General features: G+C 59.1%; 2 protein-coding genes across 2 annotated transcripts; one reads left to right on the plus strand and one right to left on the minus strand.

Moving 5' to 3' along the window:
• Positions 1–1,220: 1,220 nt before the first annotated feature.
• On the minus strand, positions 1,221–9,163 carry VOLCADRAFT_87158 (uncharacterized protein; the record flags this gene model as incomplete). The annotated part of the gene is made up of 15 exons (XM_002946950.1): positions 1,221–2,401; positions 2,568–2,761; positions 3,022–3,347; positions 3,763–4,056; positions 4,580–4,654; positions 5,386–5,490; positions 5,797–5,936; positions 6,257–6,443; positions 6,709–6,771; positions 6,909–7,016; positions 7,385–7,435; positions 7,911–8,128; positions 8,460–8,565; positions 8,770–8,988; positions 9,074–9,163. 15 exons carry the CDS (start codon positions 9,161–9,163, stop codon positions 1,221–1,223), a joined length of 3,357 nt encoding a protein of 1,118 aa, XP_002946996.1.
• An 818-nt stretch (positions 9,164–9,981) lies between these two features.
• On the plus strand, positions 9,982–10,817 carry VOLCADRAFT_116240 (uncharacterized protein; the record flags this gene model as incomplete). Its single annotated transcript, XM_002946761.1, has 2 exons — positions 9,982–10,097; positions 10,457–10,817. Coding segments are annotated over 2 exons (477 nt in total), but the record flags the coding sequence as incomplete, so codon positions are not given.
• Between the last annotated feature and the right edge of the window lie 5,536 nt (positions 10,818–16,353).

Below are 16,353 nucleotides of genomic sequence, written 5' to 3' on the forward strand. Positions count from 1 at the left end.
ACGTCGCACGGTAAAAACGACTGTATTGAAGTGGATGTTTGAATTATCAGAGCTCCTCTGTCCCCTCGCATGCTGAGTGTCCCGAGGTTGCATGTGCGTTACAAAGACGATGTTGCCAATGTAAGGCGGCTTAAAGGTAAAGAATGGTACTGTCAACTACTGTGCTGGCATTCTTGTCTATCTTGTTGGGAAACTTTTCATCATCTCTCAGCGTGCACCAGCCGCCAGCTCAGCAGGCAGCAGGTCTGGTCGCAAACTGATTCTACTGTATGGAAAACCTTTCCAAGAGCGTAAAAAGATCATCGCAACGGTCAAAACAGCATCATGAAGTCCATCGGTATGCAGCGCGTTGCTGGAAAGGAGAGTAGCTGCACCGGAAGTGACTGTGCGGCGCAACGTAAGCATCCTAGCAAAATATAGCTCCCCTGTCACGTCGTCGTCGTCTGTTAGAAAGCGTTGTGGCAGCTACCAGTGATTGACACGGTCCGGGGAAGAAAAATGTTATTAGCCATAAACGCTGCACGTCGTCAAGCACGAAGCGGACGTGGAGCCGCGCGCCCGCCCCTGCGCTGTGTTTCGGTCCGGTCAGGGCCCCCGGTGCTTGTCCTTTCTCGGGACGAGCCGCCCACAGTGTTAACACCCCACCAACGAAGCGATGTAGCCGAATCCCACATGGACACAGCTCCACGCAAAACATCCACCACTTCAAGCTACAGCAGCAGTAATGTCGTCGCTGTGCTATACTCCCAATGGACATCCTTAAACTGCACATTCTTCCTCAACGTAACTACAACACCATTTGCACTACCTCTCACTTCCGAGCATGCACACATGTGGCCATGGCGCCGCAACAAACAACACCAGCGGAGCCCGGCAAGTGCGATACTCGTGTAAGGATTACCGGTAAGCATTCGCCTGGTCTACATCCCCTCTCCACGTGCATAGGACCCAGCCGCAAGCGCTGCTCTTACAGCATTATCCAACCAGAGGTCTCCCTCCCAGCAGCCGCAAACACGACAGCGTGTGATGACATACAATGCCAGCTGCACTTCCCCATGGAGAACCTAACCCAACCGCAACACCGCCCACCAAGTTCTGCTCCCCCGATGTTCCCACTAACCTCCGTTGAGATTGGAAGGTCGGTGTTGCGCTTCCCTGTCGTGCAAGCGCGGCGTAACGTTACCTTGCAACACATATTGCCAACCCCGTTCCTGCCCCCATCAACCCAACAAATCTCCAAACGGATCCGCCTGGCGTTGCGATTGTAGTGGTAACGGTTGAGGTCCACGGGCTGCCGCCGGTGCTGCAGCCAGGCCCATACCTCCGCCCATCACACCGGACATCGGCTGCTGCTGCTGTGACTGCCACCCTTGTGGCTGTGGCTGCAGCGGCATCGCTGCGCCGTAGGCCCCGGGGCCTCCTACCATCCCAATGCCCAGTCCCGGCCCATGCCCCGGTGCCGGGGACATGATGCCGCCTGGGGGAGGTACCATACCCACATTCAAGCCCATCCCCCCGCTCATACCCATCACCGGAGGCATGCCACCGGGCTGCTGTTGCGGCGGCGCAAGCGGTTGCATCATGCCGTACATCATGGCGCCGGCGCCGTTGGATACGGTCGCCGGCCCAAGGAACGACCCCACGCCGCCTCTGGCGGGCTCCAAGCCGGCCAGCGACGATGACGCCGGCGGCGCAGGCCCAGCAGGGGCATGCAGTAATGAGTCCATCCAGTCACCTCCCAGCTGCGGTGGCGTTATACCCTGACCCGGGGGTCCCGCCGTCGCCGTACCCGCTGGCCGCTGCGGCGGCGGCGGCGTTGGCACATCCAAGTCCAGCAACAAGTCCATGGGATTGCGTTGCTGCGGCGGCGGCGGCCCCACTGCCGCAGTTGCAACAGCGGCCCCGCCATTCACTTGCCTCTGCCCCGCAGGCGCTGGCTTCGAAATTACTGTCGTACCACTGCCTCCGCTGCCTCCGCCAAAGAGCGACGCCGCCAGTCGTTCCCGTTCTGACGGCGCCTGGCTCGTCAAGCTGGCAGCGGAGCCGCTACGGGAATGGTGAGTACCGCCGCTTTTGGACAGCGCCGCCCCCGCCACTGCCGCCGGCGCTGTTGCCGCCGGTGCGCCGTGGCTTGATGACGTCGACGTCCCACCGTAGTCCGCTGTCTCGTATTGCGCCGGTCCCCACTTGCGGCCTCCGGTCGTTTTAATCATGAGCTGGGGCTCCGCAAAAGATGGTGCGGACTGCGGCGCCGCGGGTCCCGCTCCGCCACCGGCCGCCGGGGCTGCGGTCGCCGCCGAGCTGGACCGCGTATCGTGAACGCTGGCGGCGGCGTAAGAGGTTGAAGCGGCCGCGAGGGGGATGGCGTACGGGGCTGGCTCATATGCCTCGAAACGCAGGCCTGAAAGGGACCAGCGGAGAGGAGCAGGAGAGTAATTTGAGAAGGGCAAGAAACGTAAAATCTAGGAATGCTGGAGAAAATCATCTTGAATCGCAGCACCTGCCGCCCTCCTCTAGCTCTGCCGTTACCACCACTCGCCTACCGGACCCAGCGCCACCAGACCCACCCTTCGATGCGCCATCCGCCGCACGAGCGCCGCGCGCCTCCGGCGGCAGGTACGGCGCCGCACCCGCCGCCAGCGCCCGCGCCACGTGTCCCTCCAGGAAGGGCAATGTCGCCACCTGCTCCAGGTCCTGAGGACTGAAATCCTCGCAGGAGGCGTCCACGGGCAGTGCGGCCGCTAGCACTGCGGGGGAGCAGCTGAACATGGGAGGGGAGGGAGGGGAGGGAAGAGGAGGGGTGGGGGGAAAGAAATACTATGTGAAAGGCCCCGAGACGGAAGGAGGTGGGAAAGAAAACGAGGGGGAAAAAGCGCCGGTGAAAGGACAAGGATAAAATAACTCCAGGCAACTTATTGCAGACCTTGTTTTCCATGCGTCCTGACTTCCAATCGCACTTCCCTCTTCCTAGTCCCCACTACCCGCCAGGGCCTTACCACTATCCACCCACTCAGGACTTACCCCAGCAGCGCCTGCAGCTCATGCGCGCGCTGCTGCAGCTCCAAGCTTTGACTGTTCAAGCACTTGTGCACCAGCTCCGCAACCTCCGCCGCCCCGCCGCCATCCGCGTTGTGATGGGATCCCTGCTTCTGCAGCAACGCCTGCCCCACCGGTCCGGCCGCGCCGCCCGTGTGCGCTGCCAGCTTGGCCAATGCGGTGAGTAGGCAGCCACGCAGGCGGTCCGAGGCAGCCTTGTGGGCTGTGAGAATGCCCACCAGGCGGCTCAGGACGGCGAGTGGAGGGCGACGGGCAAGGTGGCCGAACTCCCCCAGCACCCAGCAGATGACCTGCGACGTAACGGGAGCCGTCCAATGCGTTTAAAGCGAAACATCTCCCCCCGGGAACAGGACATACACATAAACATAAACACATATTAACTGTCCTCAAAAGACAGTCACGTATTTGTTATGCACGGCGCCCTGGACTAGAACGGTATTTTGCTAAACGTATTTGTTATGCACGGCGCCCTGGACTAAACATTAACGTAAAGTGTCCTCCCACCCTCCCCCACAGGGATCCCCTAGCTTGGGTTTTGCCCGCTCCGGCGTATACAATCCGCACCTAACCTTGGGGACGCGGGAAGGTCAGATTGCCAACTGCCAACCGCCCAGCAGTGTCGTCCCTCCAACTCCATGGCACCGCCTACCGCCTACCCAGCCAATCCTCCTATTCAACCCACCTCCCCACCAACCCAGAACTCACCAGCAAAATGCTCTCCGGCAATTTCTTCCGCCGTGCTCCCTTCGGCGGCGGCACCGCGCCACCCCCACCCCCACCAACGGGGGCCGCAGTTGCCGCAGCGCTCTCCCCATCCAACAGCTGCAGGTAGGCCTCCACAGCCGAGGTGTGCAGCGAGGCGTCCTGCTCCGCTATGAGCCTGACCAGCCGGTTGCCATCCGCTTCATCCACATGCTCGCCTCCCAGTCGGAAGACCTCGCTGATGGTGGTCACGAACCAGGCGGGTGAGGGGGCGTAGCGCTCCGCCAGGTCACACACCTGCGGCAGGCCGGGAGTGTACGGCACCCAGTCCCGTAGGCAGTTGGGTGGGTGCCAGGTGGCGGGTCAAGCAGCAAGGAGCCAAAACACCAAAAATCCGAAAATGGATTACTAGGCATAATCCGTGTAAGGGCGCACGCATTGATTACTAAGAGCTTCCGATATGAAGTGATTTGAGCACAAGTCGCCGTGCTCGTAGCCAGGAGGATTGCGCGTTATGACAGACCAGGGTCCCTGCGGCAAGACGGCTTCTTCCCACTAGGGATACAAACTGTGCGGGGTGGATGGGGGGTAGGGGGTTAAGTTGAACCACGGACGAGTGAAGCAGGTACCAGGTATAGACGGATACTCCAGGGTGGTTGGGGGGATTTGGGGGAAATCGCATGATGCAAGAAAAAGAAGGGTCAACCGCCGACACGTCCCAGGCCTCAACTGCCTGCAATGACAACGGAGGGCGATTTTCCAGCTTTCTGCTGTCGTATGGCCCAGGCCGGCACTAGGAGTGCATCAGGGCTCCACCCACCTTGCGCACGATATCCTTGCGGATGTGCTCATCGGTGCAGCTGCCTAGGTAGCCCATCATCTTATCCACAATGACCTAAGGAATGGGAGGGGAGAGAGAGAGAGAGGGGAAGCGGGAAAGCGGGGGGGGGGGAGAGAGGAGACGGCAGTCTATGGGAGAGTCGTCATGGGATAAATATTGGAGTCAATGTGATTTTCCCTTGGGGCGGACAAAAACAGGACAGGAAGGACAAAAACGACCGACGCCATTTGGGCCATGACATGCGCTACATGTCGCCTACGCTAAGCTGTTGCTAAAGCATGATCCACTACACGTGTGTGATGGATGGGGAGAAGGCGGGGGTGGGGACGGCAGCTCGCACACATGTGCAGGATATGCAGGGTATGGTCTGGTATGGTATGGTATGGTCTGGTCTGTCCTGGGTCCGATTCCTGGGTGACCCCCGACATCGTCGGGAGCGTGAGATTATGGCTAGCTGCTGAGATGTGGAGTTGAGGTCACAGGTGATGAATGGACCGAGATTCGTAAGTTCCAAATGTGTGCAAATGGCCCAGAAGCCTCCCACTCTGTAACAACAACAACAACAACAACAACAACAACAACAACAACGGAGAGTATTGAGTTGCAAAGGAATGTCGGATGCAGGTGCGTCCGCCTGAGCGTGTCCGGTTCCGGTGTGTTCTTAGAGCAGCAGCCACGTGGCGATTGCGGTCGATTATTTTATTGCGGTAGGGCCTCTTCAGGCGACAACAAATCCACAGCAGTTCAGACTCTTTTCCATCTGACAAACCAACCAACCGACCAACCAACCCCCAACGCGTGCCGGCTCCGTGGCCTGCCTGGATGTTGTTGGCCTTCGTCATCTTGTACAGCAGCTCAAGCGTTTTCAGCTTTAGGGTGTCGTCCGGGTCCTAGGTGGGAAGCGGATGGAAAAAGGGAAACCATACGATGACGATGATGATGCAAGAAGCAAAGCATCAACTGCCGACCGATGTCCAAAGCACGAAATACTTACAACAGGACGGGCAGCGGACGGGTTTCTGCTTTTACCAGGCTAACGCGAGCTGCTGAGCCTTCCGGCAAAGTAGCGTATCCCTTTCATCCTTTTCAACGCCACTTGCCACACCCAACCAACCCGCACTATAGCTGACCCGCTTTATGTTACGTCCACCCGGTAGCTACTCGTCATCCAGCACTCCCCGTCCTCATCCCCTCACCTCCAGGCAGTCCAGCACCGCCACCTGGTGCTCCGCCGCCGCGGAGGGGTTGAGCGCCGTGATGCCGGCCAGCGCATCAATACCCACATAGCGCAGGTTGTGTGAGGTGGAGCGGAGGAACGTCGCAATACTCTCCGCGGCTGCAGGATGAGAGGCAAAAGCGACCGTCTCCGGACGTTAGCCGAACGCGAGGTCCAGATGCCCAGGAAATAAGGAGGTAGGAGGGCGGGCAACGGACCAGCATGGCATGCCATAGCGCAGGGGCGGCAGTAGGACGAACAATGGGTCCGTTGCGTGGTTGTTCTGGACCCTAAGAGGCTTACCAGCCGTGCCTGGATCCTTCCCCGCACTCCTTTTCAACCGCACACACCCCATAACGCCCGCTCGCTCATACATCCACCCATCCATCCAGTCACCTACGCGTTACATCTGTCCACCCAGCCAGTTGCCGTGGCCTCACCTGCTGCCAGCAGCTGCGGGTTGGGGTAGATGGTGGTGATTGTGCGGACGCACTCGTAGATGATGGCGGAGCCAATGGTGTGGCTGGTGTTGGCTCGCCGAAGAGTTTGGTGTAGCACCGCCGCCATATTCTCGGCGGCGGAGCGGTCGCCCGCACCCAGCGCCGCCAGTATCTTTAGCAGCTTGATCTGCAGGAAGACCCAGGAAAGGGGAGGGCATCGACGTGAAAACCGACATGAAGAAAGGCGAAATGGCAGAAAATGCTCAGACCTGCAGTGTGGGGGCAACAGCTCTCGCTTGTCAGCCGACATTTTTCATCTCCTGTACAGGGCCAAACCGGCTTTGAACGAACGCAGCCGAAACCTGGTTGGCCCCTAGGCACAGGCGACCAAAGGTCGGGGGATAGCACTTGCATGTGACTTAGTGCGATTCGTTGTGACTTAAAAACCTAACCTGGATGAAAGGTGCCGGGAAGCGGTGGTAGTCGTAGGTCTTGGGCAGCCGATGCTCCGAAACCTGCGAGTGCACACCCAGCGGTGGACAAGCGCACGAAGTATGTATAGGCTCCGGTAATCTCTCCTCCTCGAATTCGGGTCACGGTCCGCGCGCCCTTTCCTTTCCTTCCCCAGCCAGTTCGCCAGCCAGCCTCACACCTGCTTTAGAATGCTGGTGAAGGAGGGTATGAGGTTCTTGTATGGCCGTGGGTCCAGCTTGATGCAGTCGTGCAGCGCACATAGGGCGGCGCTCATTACTGAGGGGTCCTGCGGTTGGGTAGCAGAAGGAAGGAAGGGAGAAGGGAGGAGCGGCACTAAGAAAGGACCGGCACGGTGGATACACAGAACACCCCGGGTAAGAGTTCCTTGTTTGGTGAGAGCAATATAGACCCCAGCCAGCACTTCAACGCCCCCCTTAACAGCATAAGGCCAGAACAGCCCTTAGTGTCGCTTCCCCCTTTTTGCACAGCCTGAATGTGCAGCTCCTGTGGCAGACCAGCAGCGGGAATAATCCGCAACTGCCAGCTGCGGACAAGCACTCTTGGCTTTCCAGGCCCGGCGCATGGCCTCAGCACCAGCTCCACGCAACTCCGTTTGCGCATTAGACTGGCGGTTACTCCTCCCTTGCCCCGCACCTGCGCAACACCCCGCCCGTGTGTCCCCCCCGGTTCCCATGCGACCTGTGCCTCCCAAAGGGGAAGAAACGCTGAAAACAGGCAGGCAAGGAGCAGAATCCTCAGCGGGCCCAGTGGCTGCCCTCCCTGCCTACGATGGCCCGGCCTGACGATGGCAGGGAGCGCCCTATTATTTAGCACAGGAAATCCACACCTGCCATTTCCACACAAGCCCTCCCTTGCACTGCCAGCCTCCCAGCCCGCCTCCTCCCGTTGCCAAGGTTACTCCCCTTCCTTTGCCCCGGCAATCGCGCAGCAAGAAACCCTGTCAGCCGTCCAATCTAGGCCTTCCTCCAGCACAGTGCTGTGGAAGCGCCTGCTCAATAGGGTTACTACTCCTAAAGCTACGGACGCTGTCCTAGAACAGCATTTTCTGGCTGCCTCACGACGCGAGTTTATGCCTCGGTGTTTCCTAGCCCATCTCCCCCTGCCCGCGCCGCAACCCCATAACTCCTACGGCGCAGCACCCGCACCCGCAATCCCACACCTTGTCGCACAACATGGTCCGGAAGTGCTTCTCAAGCTCCACCCCTGCCAGCGCCCCCTCGCGGCGCGGGTCCAGCTGGCCGAACCAATGCAGCGCCATGACCGCCTTTTTCCGCACGTGCTCATTGGGGTGACGCAATCGCTCCACCACCACAGGGTACACCGCGTTGACCAGGTCAGGGCCAATAAGCCGTGTGGCCGCCACCAGCGCCGTACAGACTGACAGAGTTTGTTCAAGAGGTAAGGCGAGTGGTTGGAAAGGTGAGAAGCGCTAAAGAGGAGGAGATTACACAGGAAAATATGTAAGGAGTACGGAATCAGTAAGGAAGAGGAAGAGGCCCGGCATGGACGGGGAAGACACGATCAGGTAGACAAGAGTTTGGCACAAGATGGCAGGCAGACATCCTTCTGCCATTCGAAGGAACACTGACGGGCAGCTGCAGGCCGCAGAGTGCCGCTCTCCGCCTTGCGGCGGACTCCCTGAGTTTAAAGTTGGCAACTTGGCAAGCGCCTGGCGCGGACGAAGCGGGCTGACGGTGGGCTCACATACCTATCAGGTAGTTGTCGGACTTCATGTCCAAGAGCAGCGTATTAACCAGCAGCAACACGAGGTTGTTGTTGTAGTCCAGAAACTGGGTCAGAGCCAGGTATGCGGCCTGGCGAATGGGTGGGCCAGAGCCAGGGACGCGGATGCAAAAACCAAAGGGGACAGTTAGTATCGGCGAGGTGGGTGGCATCCACGGTGGCCGGCCAGTTGTAAGGCAGCCCCTGTCTGGAATGTGGGGGCCCCAGGCCACAACACTGGAAATGTGGGGGAGGCGAGATAGGGAAAATGGTGCTAGAGAACCCGCAACTCGTACCTTCTTGGTGTGGATGTTGGAGTCACTGGCGAATTGCAGAGCTTTAACGTACGCAAAACTAGTATCGTGGCCCAGGATGTCACAGTACATAAGGCGGACCATATACTCCTTCCCCCGGCTTTTGTCCAGCTTGGGATCGCTCAAGCGTTGTTTCAACAGCTCCACCTCCTGACTGATAACGCGGTCTTCCTCCGCCTTGGACTTGCATTCCCCGATAGCCTATTTCACACAGTCACGATCACGCAATCACGATGCTTGTCACGACGCGAGCAGATGCATAAAGCTTGAGTAATGTCGTGCGCACCTTGACTAGGTTATCAAACTCCCGCAGCTCCTTCAGGAATCTAGGTCCTGTCTTCAGACCCGCTACCACCTTCTCAAGCTTGCTTTGCATGGTTACGCGTGCCATCTATCCCTGATATAGTGTTGCCGTCCACACGCAAAAAGCCAGCTTTCAAAAGACTACATGGCGATAACGGAAGTCTGCATTCCGAATGTTTCTGCAATGGGGACTTCAGTAATTGTCAAGCTGGATGATGTGTGGACGCTTCTTCAGCGTGTTTGTCGCTCCTAAAAGCCAGCACCGCTATTTGTAAACGCCTAAAACAGAACGGATAGCAACGCGCGTTCGGAAGGCAGGAGACTTGGGACGGGGTGGACTTCACGTACGTGCACGGCCTTTCAAGACTCGATTTGCACATACAGAATTCAAGTCCGAGAGGTCATAATTCTGTTCGTTTGTCCGTAAACGCTATTTTTGTGTAGACCTGAGTTGCCTTAGTCCCGTTAGACATTTGCAAGCTTGCTGCACGGTATATCGCTAATTTTGACACAGGTCTCTAACGAAGGACAGTTCTTACATTGATTCAGGACACACCTGGTCGGACGCGTAGGCAGCTGCAAGACCTTGCTTCAAGCTCGAAGCGCCACGCCGGCACTGCGTTGGTGAGTCCCTGGTGCTTTGGCTGCCCTCATGGATGACAGATTACATGAACGCGTGTATGATTCATACACAATAACGACGGGGGATGGCAGGTGTGAGGTTGCCTTGCTGCCACTCGAATGTTGCCTCCTAGCGCTAAAGGAGGAGCAGCTTACACGTGCATGTTACCGGTCCAAACACGTTACTGGTCCAAGTATCCAAGTAGGGTACAGGGTGGGTTCGGCCTTACCACACCTCAGAATATGGACCGCGCATGCGGTTCTGCTTTTATGGCGTTGCTATCCCCAGCAGGCTCTTCAGCCAAGCTCTTTGACCGCACCCAGCCAAAGGACAGGCTGTGGTGCAGTGGATCGACCGCGAAGCAGAGAACTTTGGAACTTGACCGGTGATGGTGTGAGGCCGGTCGCAGCTGCTGACCAAGCAGCGTCACGACTTGCCGCTCATGCAGTGGCAGCCGCTGGATGGTGCGCCAGTGTCCCGAGGGGGTCGCTGGCTGCCTCCAGCGGCGCGGGTAGACTGCCGATGGCGGAGGCGGAGGAGCTGCTTGCCGTTCTTGTTGCACGCCATCCTGCTTGGTCTTCTTCTGGGAGCTGGACCCGCTGTAGCCCAATCTGATTCGCCTCCTCCTCCATCTCCTGATCCGCCATCACCTCCTCCTCCATCTCCTGATCCGCCATCACCTCCTCCTCCATCTCCTAATCCGCCATCACCTCTTCCTCCATCTCCTGATCCGCCATCACCTAGTCCACCATCACCCGTACCTCCCAGCCCGCCACCTAGCCCGCCACCTAGTCCACCGCCACCAGCCTACTCAGCTGACGGTATTTACGGCGCGGCACCATGGTTTACAACAATCGGCGGACGGCGCTGGGCACTTTTCTCGGATGCGAAGTCCTTCGCCCTCGCGGAGGAAACGTGTCGCACCTGGGGCGCTCATCTGGCAGACCCCGCAAGCTTAACCGAATACGCGGACGTTGTATCCGCCTACAGCCCTGCCTTCCCCTACCTCAGCCCCAACACCGCGATTTGGCTCGGCGTAAGCGATGAGGACACTGAGGGCTGGTACTACTTTACGGCCGGCCGGGGCACCACCACTATGCAGGAGGTGGGTCTGAGTGGCTGGGGGAGGGATTTCCATTTGGGTCCATCACATGGGTCCATCTTGAAGTCTGGTGCTTTTCCGGAGCCCCTTAACGGAGGTCGACGTGGTCGGTTGCCTCCCTTAGATAAGGGCTCTTGGGGAGAAGACCTTGGGTGGTGGGTTTAGGACGAGCGGCAGGACATTTCACCGCGGCTTTCACCACTCGTCGACCCAAATTAGTTATCTACGGGTCTAGTTTACTAGACACTATCTACAATATTGAGACAATCTCTGTATTGTTTATAGGGTCTAGTAAACTAGACCCTTGTCCAGCTTCCTGACGCGGTGCTTGCTAGGCAACATGGGATTAAGACGCTGTTGCTGGCGGCCCAAGCGAAAGAGGTTAACTGTAACACTCAACCCTGAAGGGCTGGGCTTTGTTGGTGGGCTTGGGGCCGCGGCAAATGGCCTGGACCTAAACATCTCTGGGACATCTCTGTGACTCAAAGGGTTGAGGAAGAACTGGATAAGGTTTCGTTCCCGCTCAATCCATCCGTGTCCTACAAACCCGAAGCGCGGTATGACTGGCGCCATGAGGGCTATCTGTGGGCTCCCTACCCCTTACTGCCTATCCTAAAATTCCCGTCGTATTGCAGGTAACCCTTGCCGACTGGGGGAGCGTGTGGGCGTCCACGCACTGGACTCAAAATGGCATCTCCAAAGATTGTGTCGCAGCTCAGCTAACACAGAACACTTCTACCCTGTCTTCCTTCAACGGGGCCTGGCTGGATATCGAATGCAGCACGGCGCTGCCGTTCTGGTGCGTCGGAAGTAGCGGCTTCGCGGCGCCGCCGCCACTGCCGCCGCTCCCACCGGCTGATGGCAACTCTCCTCCACCGCCAGCGTCTCCTCCACCGCCATTAGTGCTTGCGTCGTATCCACAAGGTGAAATCGGGGAAACGCAGCCATGTGGTGTCTGGCGTTCCTCCTAGCTTCTCTTGGGCGGATGTAGTCCCTCGTTTGGTGGAGCGCTGGTCATTTTGCCTTTTTCTTGGGGCATTCGCGTTCGAGTCTTTTCCTGACCACACACCATACCTCGTATACGTGCAAGTTTGTGCTGCTGATTGAGCGTTGCCCTGGTCTCCTAGCAGGTTTAGCATAACGGGCGGTGCCTTCCCGTCTAAGTCTGTCATGCACATCTCATGCATTTTTACATATTTTAAACGCCAAGGAACCTACGGCTGGCCTGCCGCCGCGACCTTAGTTGCCATCTGGAAACACATACTGCTGTGCAAGCACACATCCCAAACCCTTCGCCCTCACACCTCGCAGTTTCTGTGACTGTGGGCTACAACACTTATAAGATTATGAGCAGCGCGGCCACATGGCTTGCAGCCCAGGAGGCCTGCGTGTCCGCATCGGGTCAACTGGCGTCTTTCCCGGACACAGCCACCAATGTGGCCGTACGCACGGCACTGGTAGATGCGCTAGTTGCTGCAAATTACGCGTCATCGTTACCGTATACCCATTCATACGTGCCAGTCTGGATCGGTCTATTCAAGAGCACCTCGCAGTATGGTGCGCAGTGGGCGTGGTCCGACCGTACGCCAGTGTCCTATTCGGGGTTCGGCTCCTACGAATCCACTGCTACACCAGCGGCGGCGGGTTGCGCAGCATTGCATCTGGACCGCGGCGGATCTTGGTCGCAGCAGCTGTGCAGCGTCAGCCTGCAGTACGTTTGCAAGTTTGCTGACGTGCCCTCGGCACCGATGCCGCCGCCACCGTCACCGCCGGCGACAGCGCGCCAATTAAGCTTCCGCTACACGCGCACCGCCAGCAACGTGGTGTACACGCTTGTGATGCAGCCTCGGAGCTTCGCAGCGGCGCTGCGCTACTGCGCATCACTTGACGCAGGCGGCACCTTGGCAATGCCAGAGGACGCTCAGGTTTACGTCGACGTCATGTCTGCTGTACAGGGCTATCTGGCGAGCAACGGCGCAACGGCAGGCGTATCCGCCATCGCCCCTCCGCCAGATGCTTCGCCGCCACCATGGCCGCCGATGCCGGCAGCGGGGGAGCCCAATATGGCGGCGCCGCCCATGCCGGCCCAAGCCGGCGAGTCGGCTTTTTGGATTGGCATTCGCGCTCTTTCTGGGCAGTTTTCAACGTTAAGCGGCACGACGCCGTTGCCGTTCACGGCCTGGCTGGCAGGAGTGTACACAGGCTTCTGGCCCGTATTGTCTTGCGTTTCCGTTGATCCGGTCCGCAACTACGCCTATGTGCCAGCAGGATGCGACGTACAACTGCCATTTCTGTGCCAGGCTAGCGCGCCCGATGCATCGCTGTCGCCGCCGCCGTCCCTGTCGCCACCGCCGCCGTTGGGATCGGCACCAGCGAGCCAGCGACGAGGTCTGTACTTGTACACAGTCTACACGAGCTCTCTGCCGTACAGCCAGGCTGCGGAGTACTGTCAAAATAACGGCGGCTACCTGGCATCGTTTCATTCCGCTGGCGAGTTCTCGGCCGTGTGGACGGCTCTGAGAAACCAGCTGGCGGCGACGGATAGCATGTGGATTGGCTTCGACCAGGTGGGAGTTTTGGAACTTAACCATAATGAGTTGGCTTGTTGGGAAGAGTTGAACTAGTTGAAAGCGTGGATTTACGTTTAAGCGCACGAAAGTAAGGGAATATGTATCAAGATAGACATACAAGATTGATTATACTGTATTCTTTGTAATCGATCAGGTGTAGGGGTGGGGTGGGTTGTGAACGGAAAGCTTTAGGGGACATGGACAGCAAAAAGGCAAGAAACAGAATATGGGTCGGGAAGGTTCAGGGATTAGGATGCTTGAGACGCGCACGCCGTGGAAAGTGGGAGCCCCTCCGACGGTGCTTGGTGCTTTCGTGGCCCTTGGCTGTCAAGCGTGGCTGCCTTTGCTGCCTCTCGGGTGCAGGCCTTCCCTGTTCTAGGTTAAACGTGAACCCCGCGACTGGGTGGCCACTGTATCTGGCCAAATGCCCAATACCATGAAGTATTTTTGCGGCCACCACCGTCCCTATTCCTTTACCTCCTGTGTTTCGGTAATCCTTGCTCGCACGTGACCCATCCAAGCTTACTTTCCTGCATTCAAGCTGATCCGGTCCTGCGATCCATCTGGGTTGCTCAGGTCTGTCTAATCGCCTCTCCTTGATGTCCACACTTTCTCCCGCGCACGCCCGCAGCTTCGTTCTGGGGAGGCAGGTTTCTCATGGATTGACGGTGGACCGTCCGTGTACAGCAACTGGGGCCTGCCGTACACGGATTCGGAGGGCAACGACTGTGCCGTGGGTGAGAGCGTAAATCCAGGGCCAGCGGTGCCATGCGGTGTCGCTGTCGGTAGCAGGCCACGGATTTTACACCCCAATCGCTCTTTAGTTATGTTGGTTTTCATACCCCCCTCGCTCTTGTTTTGCCATATCCTGTGAACATATCTTGTTGTTCCTGCATTTTCGGTGCTCTACGCCCCCTTCCCCCGGGGCGGACTTACGCTCCTCCCCCTGGCGGATTTGTGCGTGTGGACTGCTTGCAGCGGATATGCTATGGGACGGCAAGTGGGCGGCAACGGACTGTCTGGAGCCACATCCCTTCATGTGCAAGACCTTAAAGGGCATCAACACCGCGGCTGCACCGCCGCCCGCGTCGTCACCGCCGCAGCCCCCTCCCTCCCTTTCCAGTAAGTTGGACGGACACATCTTACACGTCTTCCTCAGACGCCTTCACGTGTACAGACCTGAAAGCAGCACGTCACCACAAGCGGAGTGCTGCCCCTTCTACCCGCGGGGCGTTGCATCATTGCATTTGACGTCGGCAGTTTTGGTGCCTTGACTTTTGCTGCATGTAATGATTACACCTCGCCTGCCCGTCCGCTGCCCACTGCTCATTCACTCTTTTCCCTTGCCAGTTCCCTCGCTGCGCAACTTCACCCTGGACGGGACCACCTACTGGATGTATGTGCCCGCGGCGCTGCCGTTCGATGATGCGGATGCGCTCTGCACCTTTTACTCCACCACGTTAGCGTACTTCGAGGACGCGGCCACGTTCAGCTCTGTGATGCAGCAGCTGCAGACGGACGTCGTGGGGGTGTGTGGGGGCGGGGGGGATGCAGATGGGCGCATTAGGAGGTTTTGGAACACGATACGGAGGAGCACCTAGAGGGATTGGAGGGGATCTGTAAGGCTTTGTGCGGCCATTTTGACACTGTCGCTGCGCTGTACTCTTTACCAACGTCCTGCTAAGAAATGCAGCCGCGATCGCTCATACAATAAGTAGTTCCCCGTTCTCACTGCTCAGTTTCTTCACAGCCAAATATGCGCGCACGGGACACGCCTTTAAGCCGCGCCGCACTCAAGGATTCGGGTCATGCCGGGCAGGGATTCGGTCTTTTGTGTGCTGTAACTGTATGCGTCTCCTCCCTGGACCCCTGTGCCCGTGCTGCTGCAGTTGTACGATCCATCCATCTGGATAGGCCTCCGTCGGGATTACATAAGTTCGACTACGTGGGTCTGGTCCGCCACTGCTGTCGCGAGCACCGTGAGCGTTTTCAACCCCACCACAGGCGGCTGTGCCGCCACCAACATCGCTGGCGCGCTCAGCTACCAGCCCGATAACTTTGGCGGTAGCCAGGATTGCGTGGCGGCTGAGGTTCTGAACGACGGGTCGGACTACTGCTTCCGCTGGGATGACCGAGCCTGTAGCGACCGTCTTGGGTTCCTGTGCCGCACAGATGGCCAGCTACCGAATAACCCGCTGGCGCCAGCCGACCCGACCGCGCCGCCGTATTCGCCGCCATCGCCGCCGCCAATGCCGCCGCCGCGCACGACCCCGGAGGCGCCGGCAGCGCCACCGTTTCCGGAACAACCGTACACCCCTTTTTTACCCCCGGGGCGACCGACGGCGCCATCGCCGCCTCCGCCGCTTGGGCTCATTCCGCCGCCACCAAGCGATCCCGTTGACGTGCAGCATCCACCGCCGCCGCCGCCACCACCGCCACCGCCGCCTCCCGGGTTGCCATTGAGCCCGCCGCCGGCACCCGCGCCGCCACCGCCACCACCGCCACCGCCGCCACCACCGCGTGAGCCGGCAACAAGTACGCCCCAACCGGCAGCGCCCGATCGTCCGGGACCCACTGCTCCTCCGCCAGACATGCCTGACAGCAATGTCCCTCCTCCGCCGCCACCACCGCCACCACCGCCACCGCGGCTGCCACCAGGCATGCCGGTATCGTCGAGCCAGCCGCCACCACCACCACCGCCACCACCGCCGCCGCCATTGCTTCCACCGTCGAATCGGCCAACGCCCGCAGCACCCCAACTTCCCCCGCCTACGGCACCTCCGTCGGACGCGCCGTCTGTAGCGCCGCCGCCGCCACCGCCACCACCGCCGCCGCCGCCACCTCACCTTCCGCCTCCATCATCCCAGTCTGGCATGGCGCCACCGCCGCCTCCTCCACCGCCGCCACCGCCGCCTAAAGCCCCGGCTACCGACCAGCCTTCTCCTGCAGCGCCTCTTTCTCCGCCGCCA

The sequence above is a fragment of the Volvox carteri genome, assembly GCF_000143455.1.
Source record: "Volvox carteri f. nagariensis unplaced genomic scaffold VOLCAscaffold_4, whole genome shotgun sequence".
NCBI classification, from domain to species: domain Eukaryota; kingdom Viridiplantae; phylum Chlorophyta; class Chlorophyceae; order Chlamydomonadales; family Volvocaceae; genus Volvox; species Volvox carteri.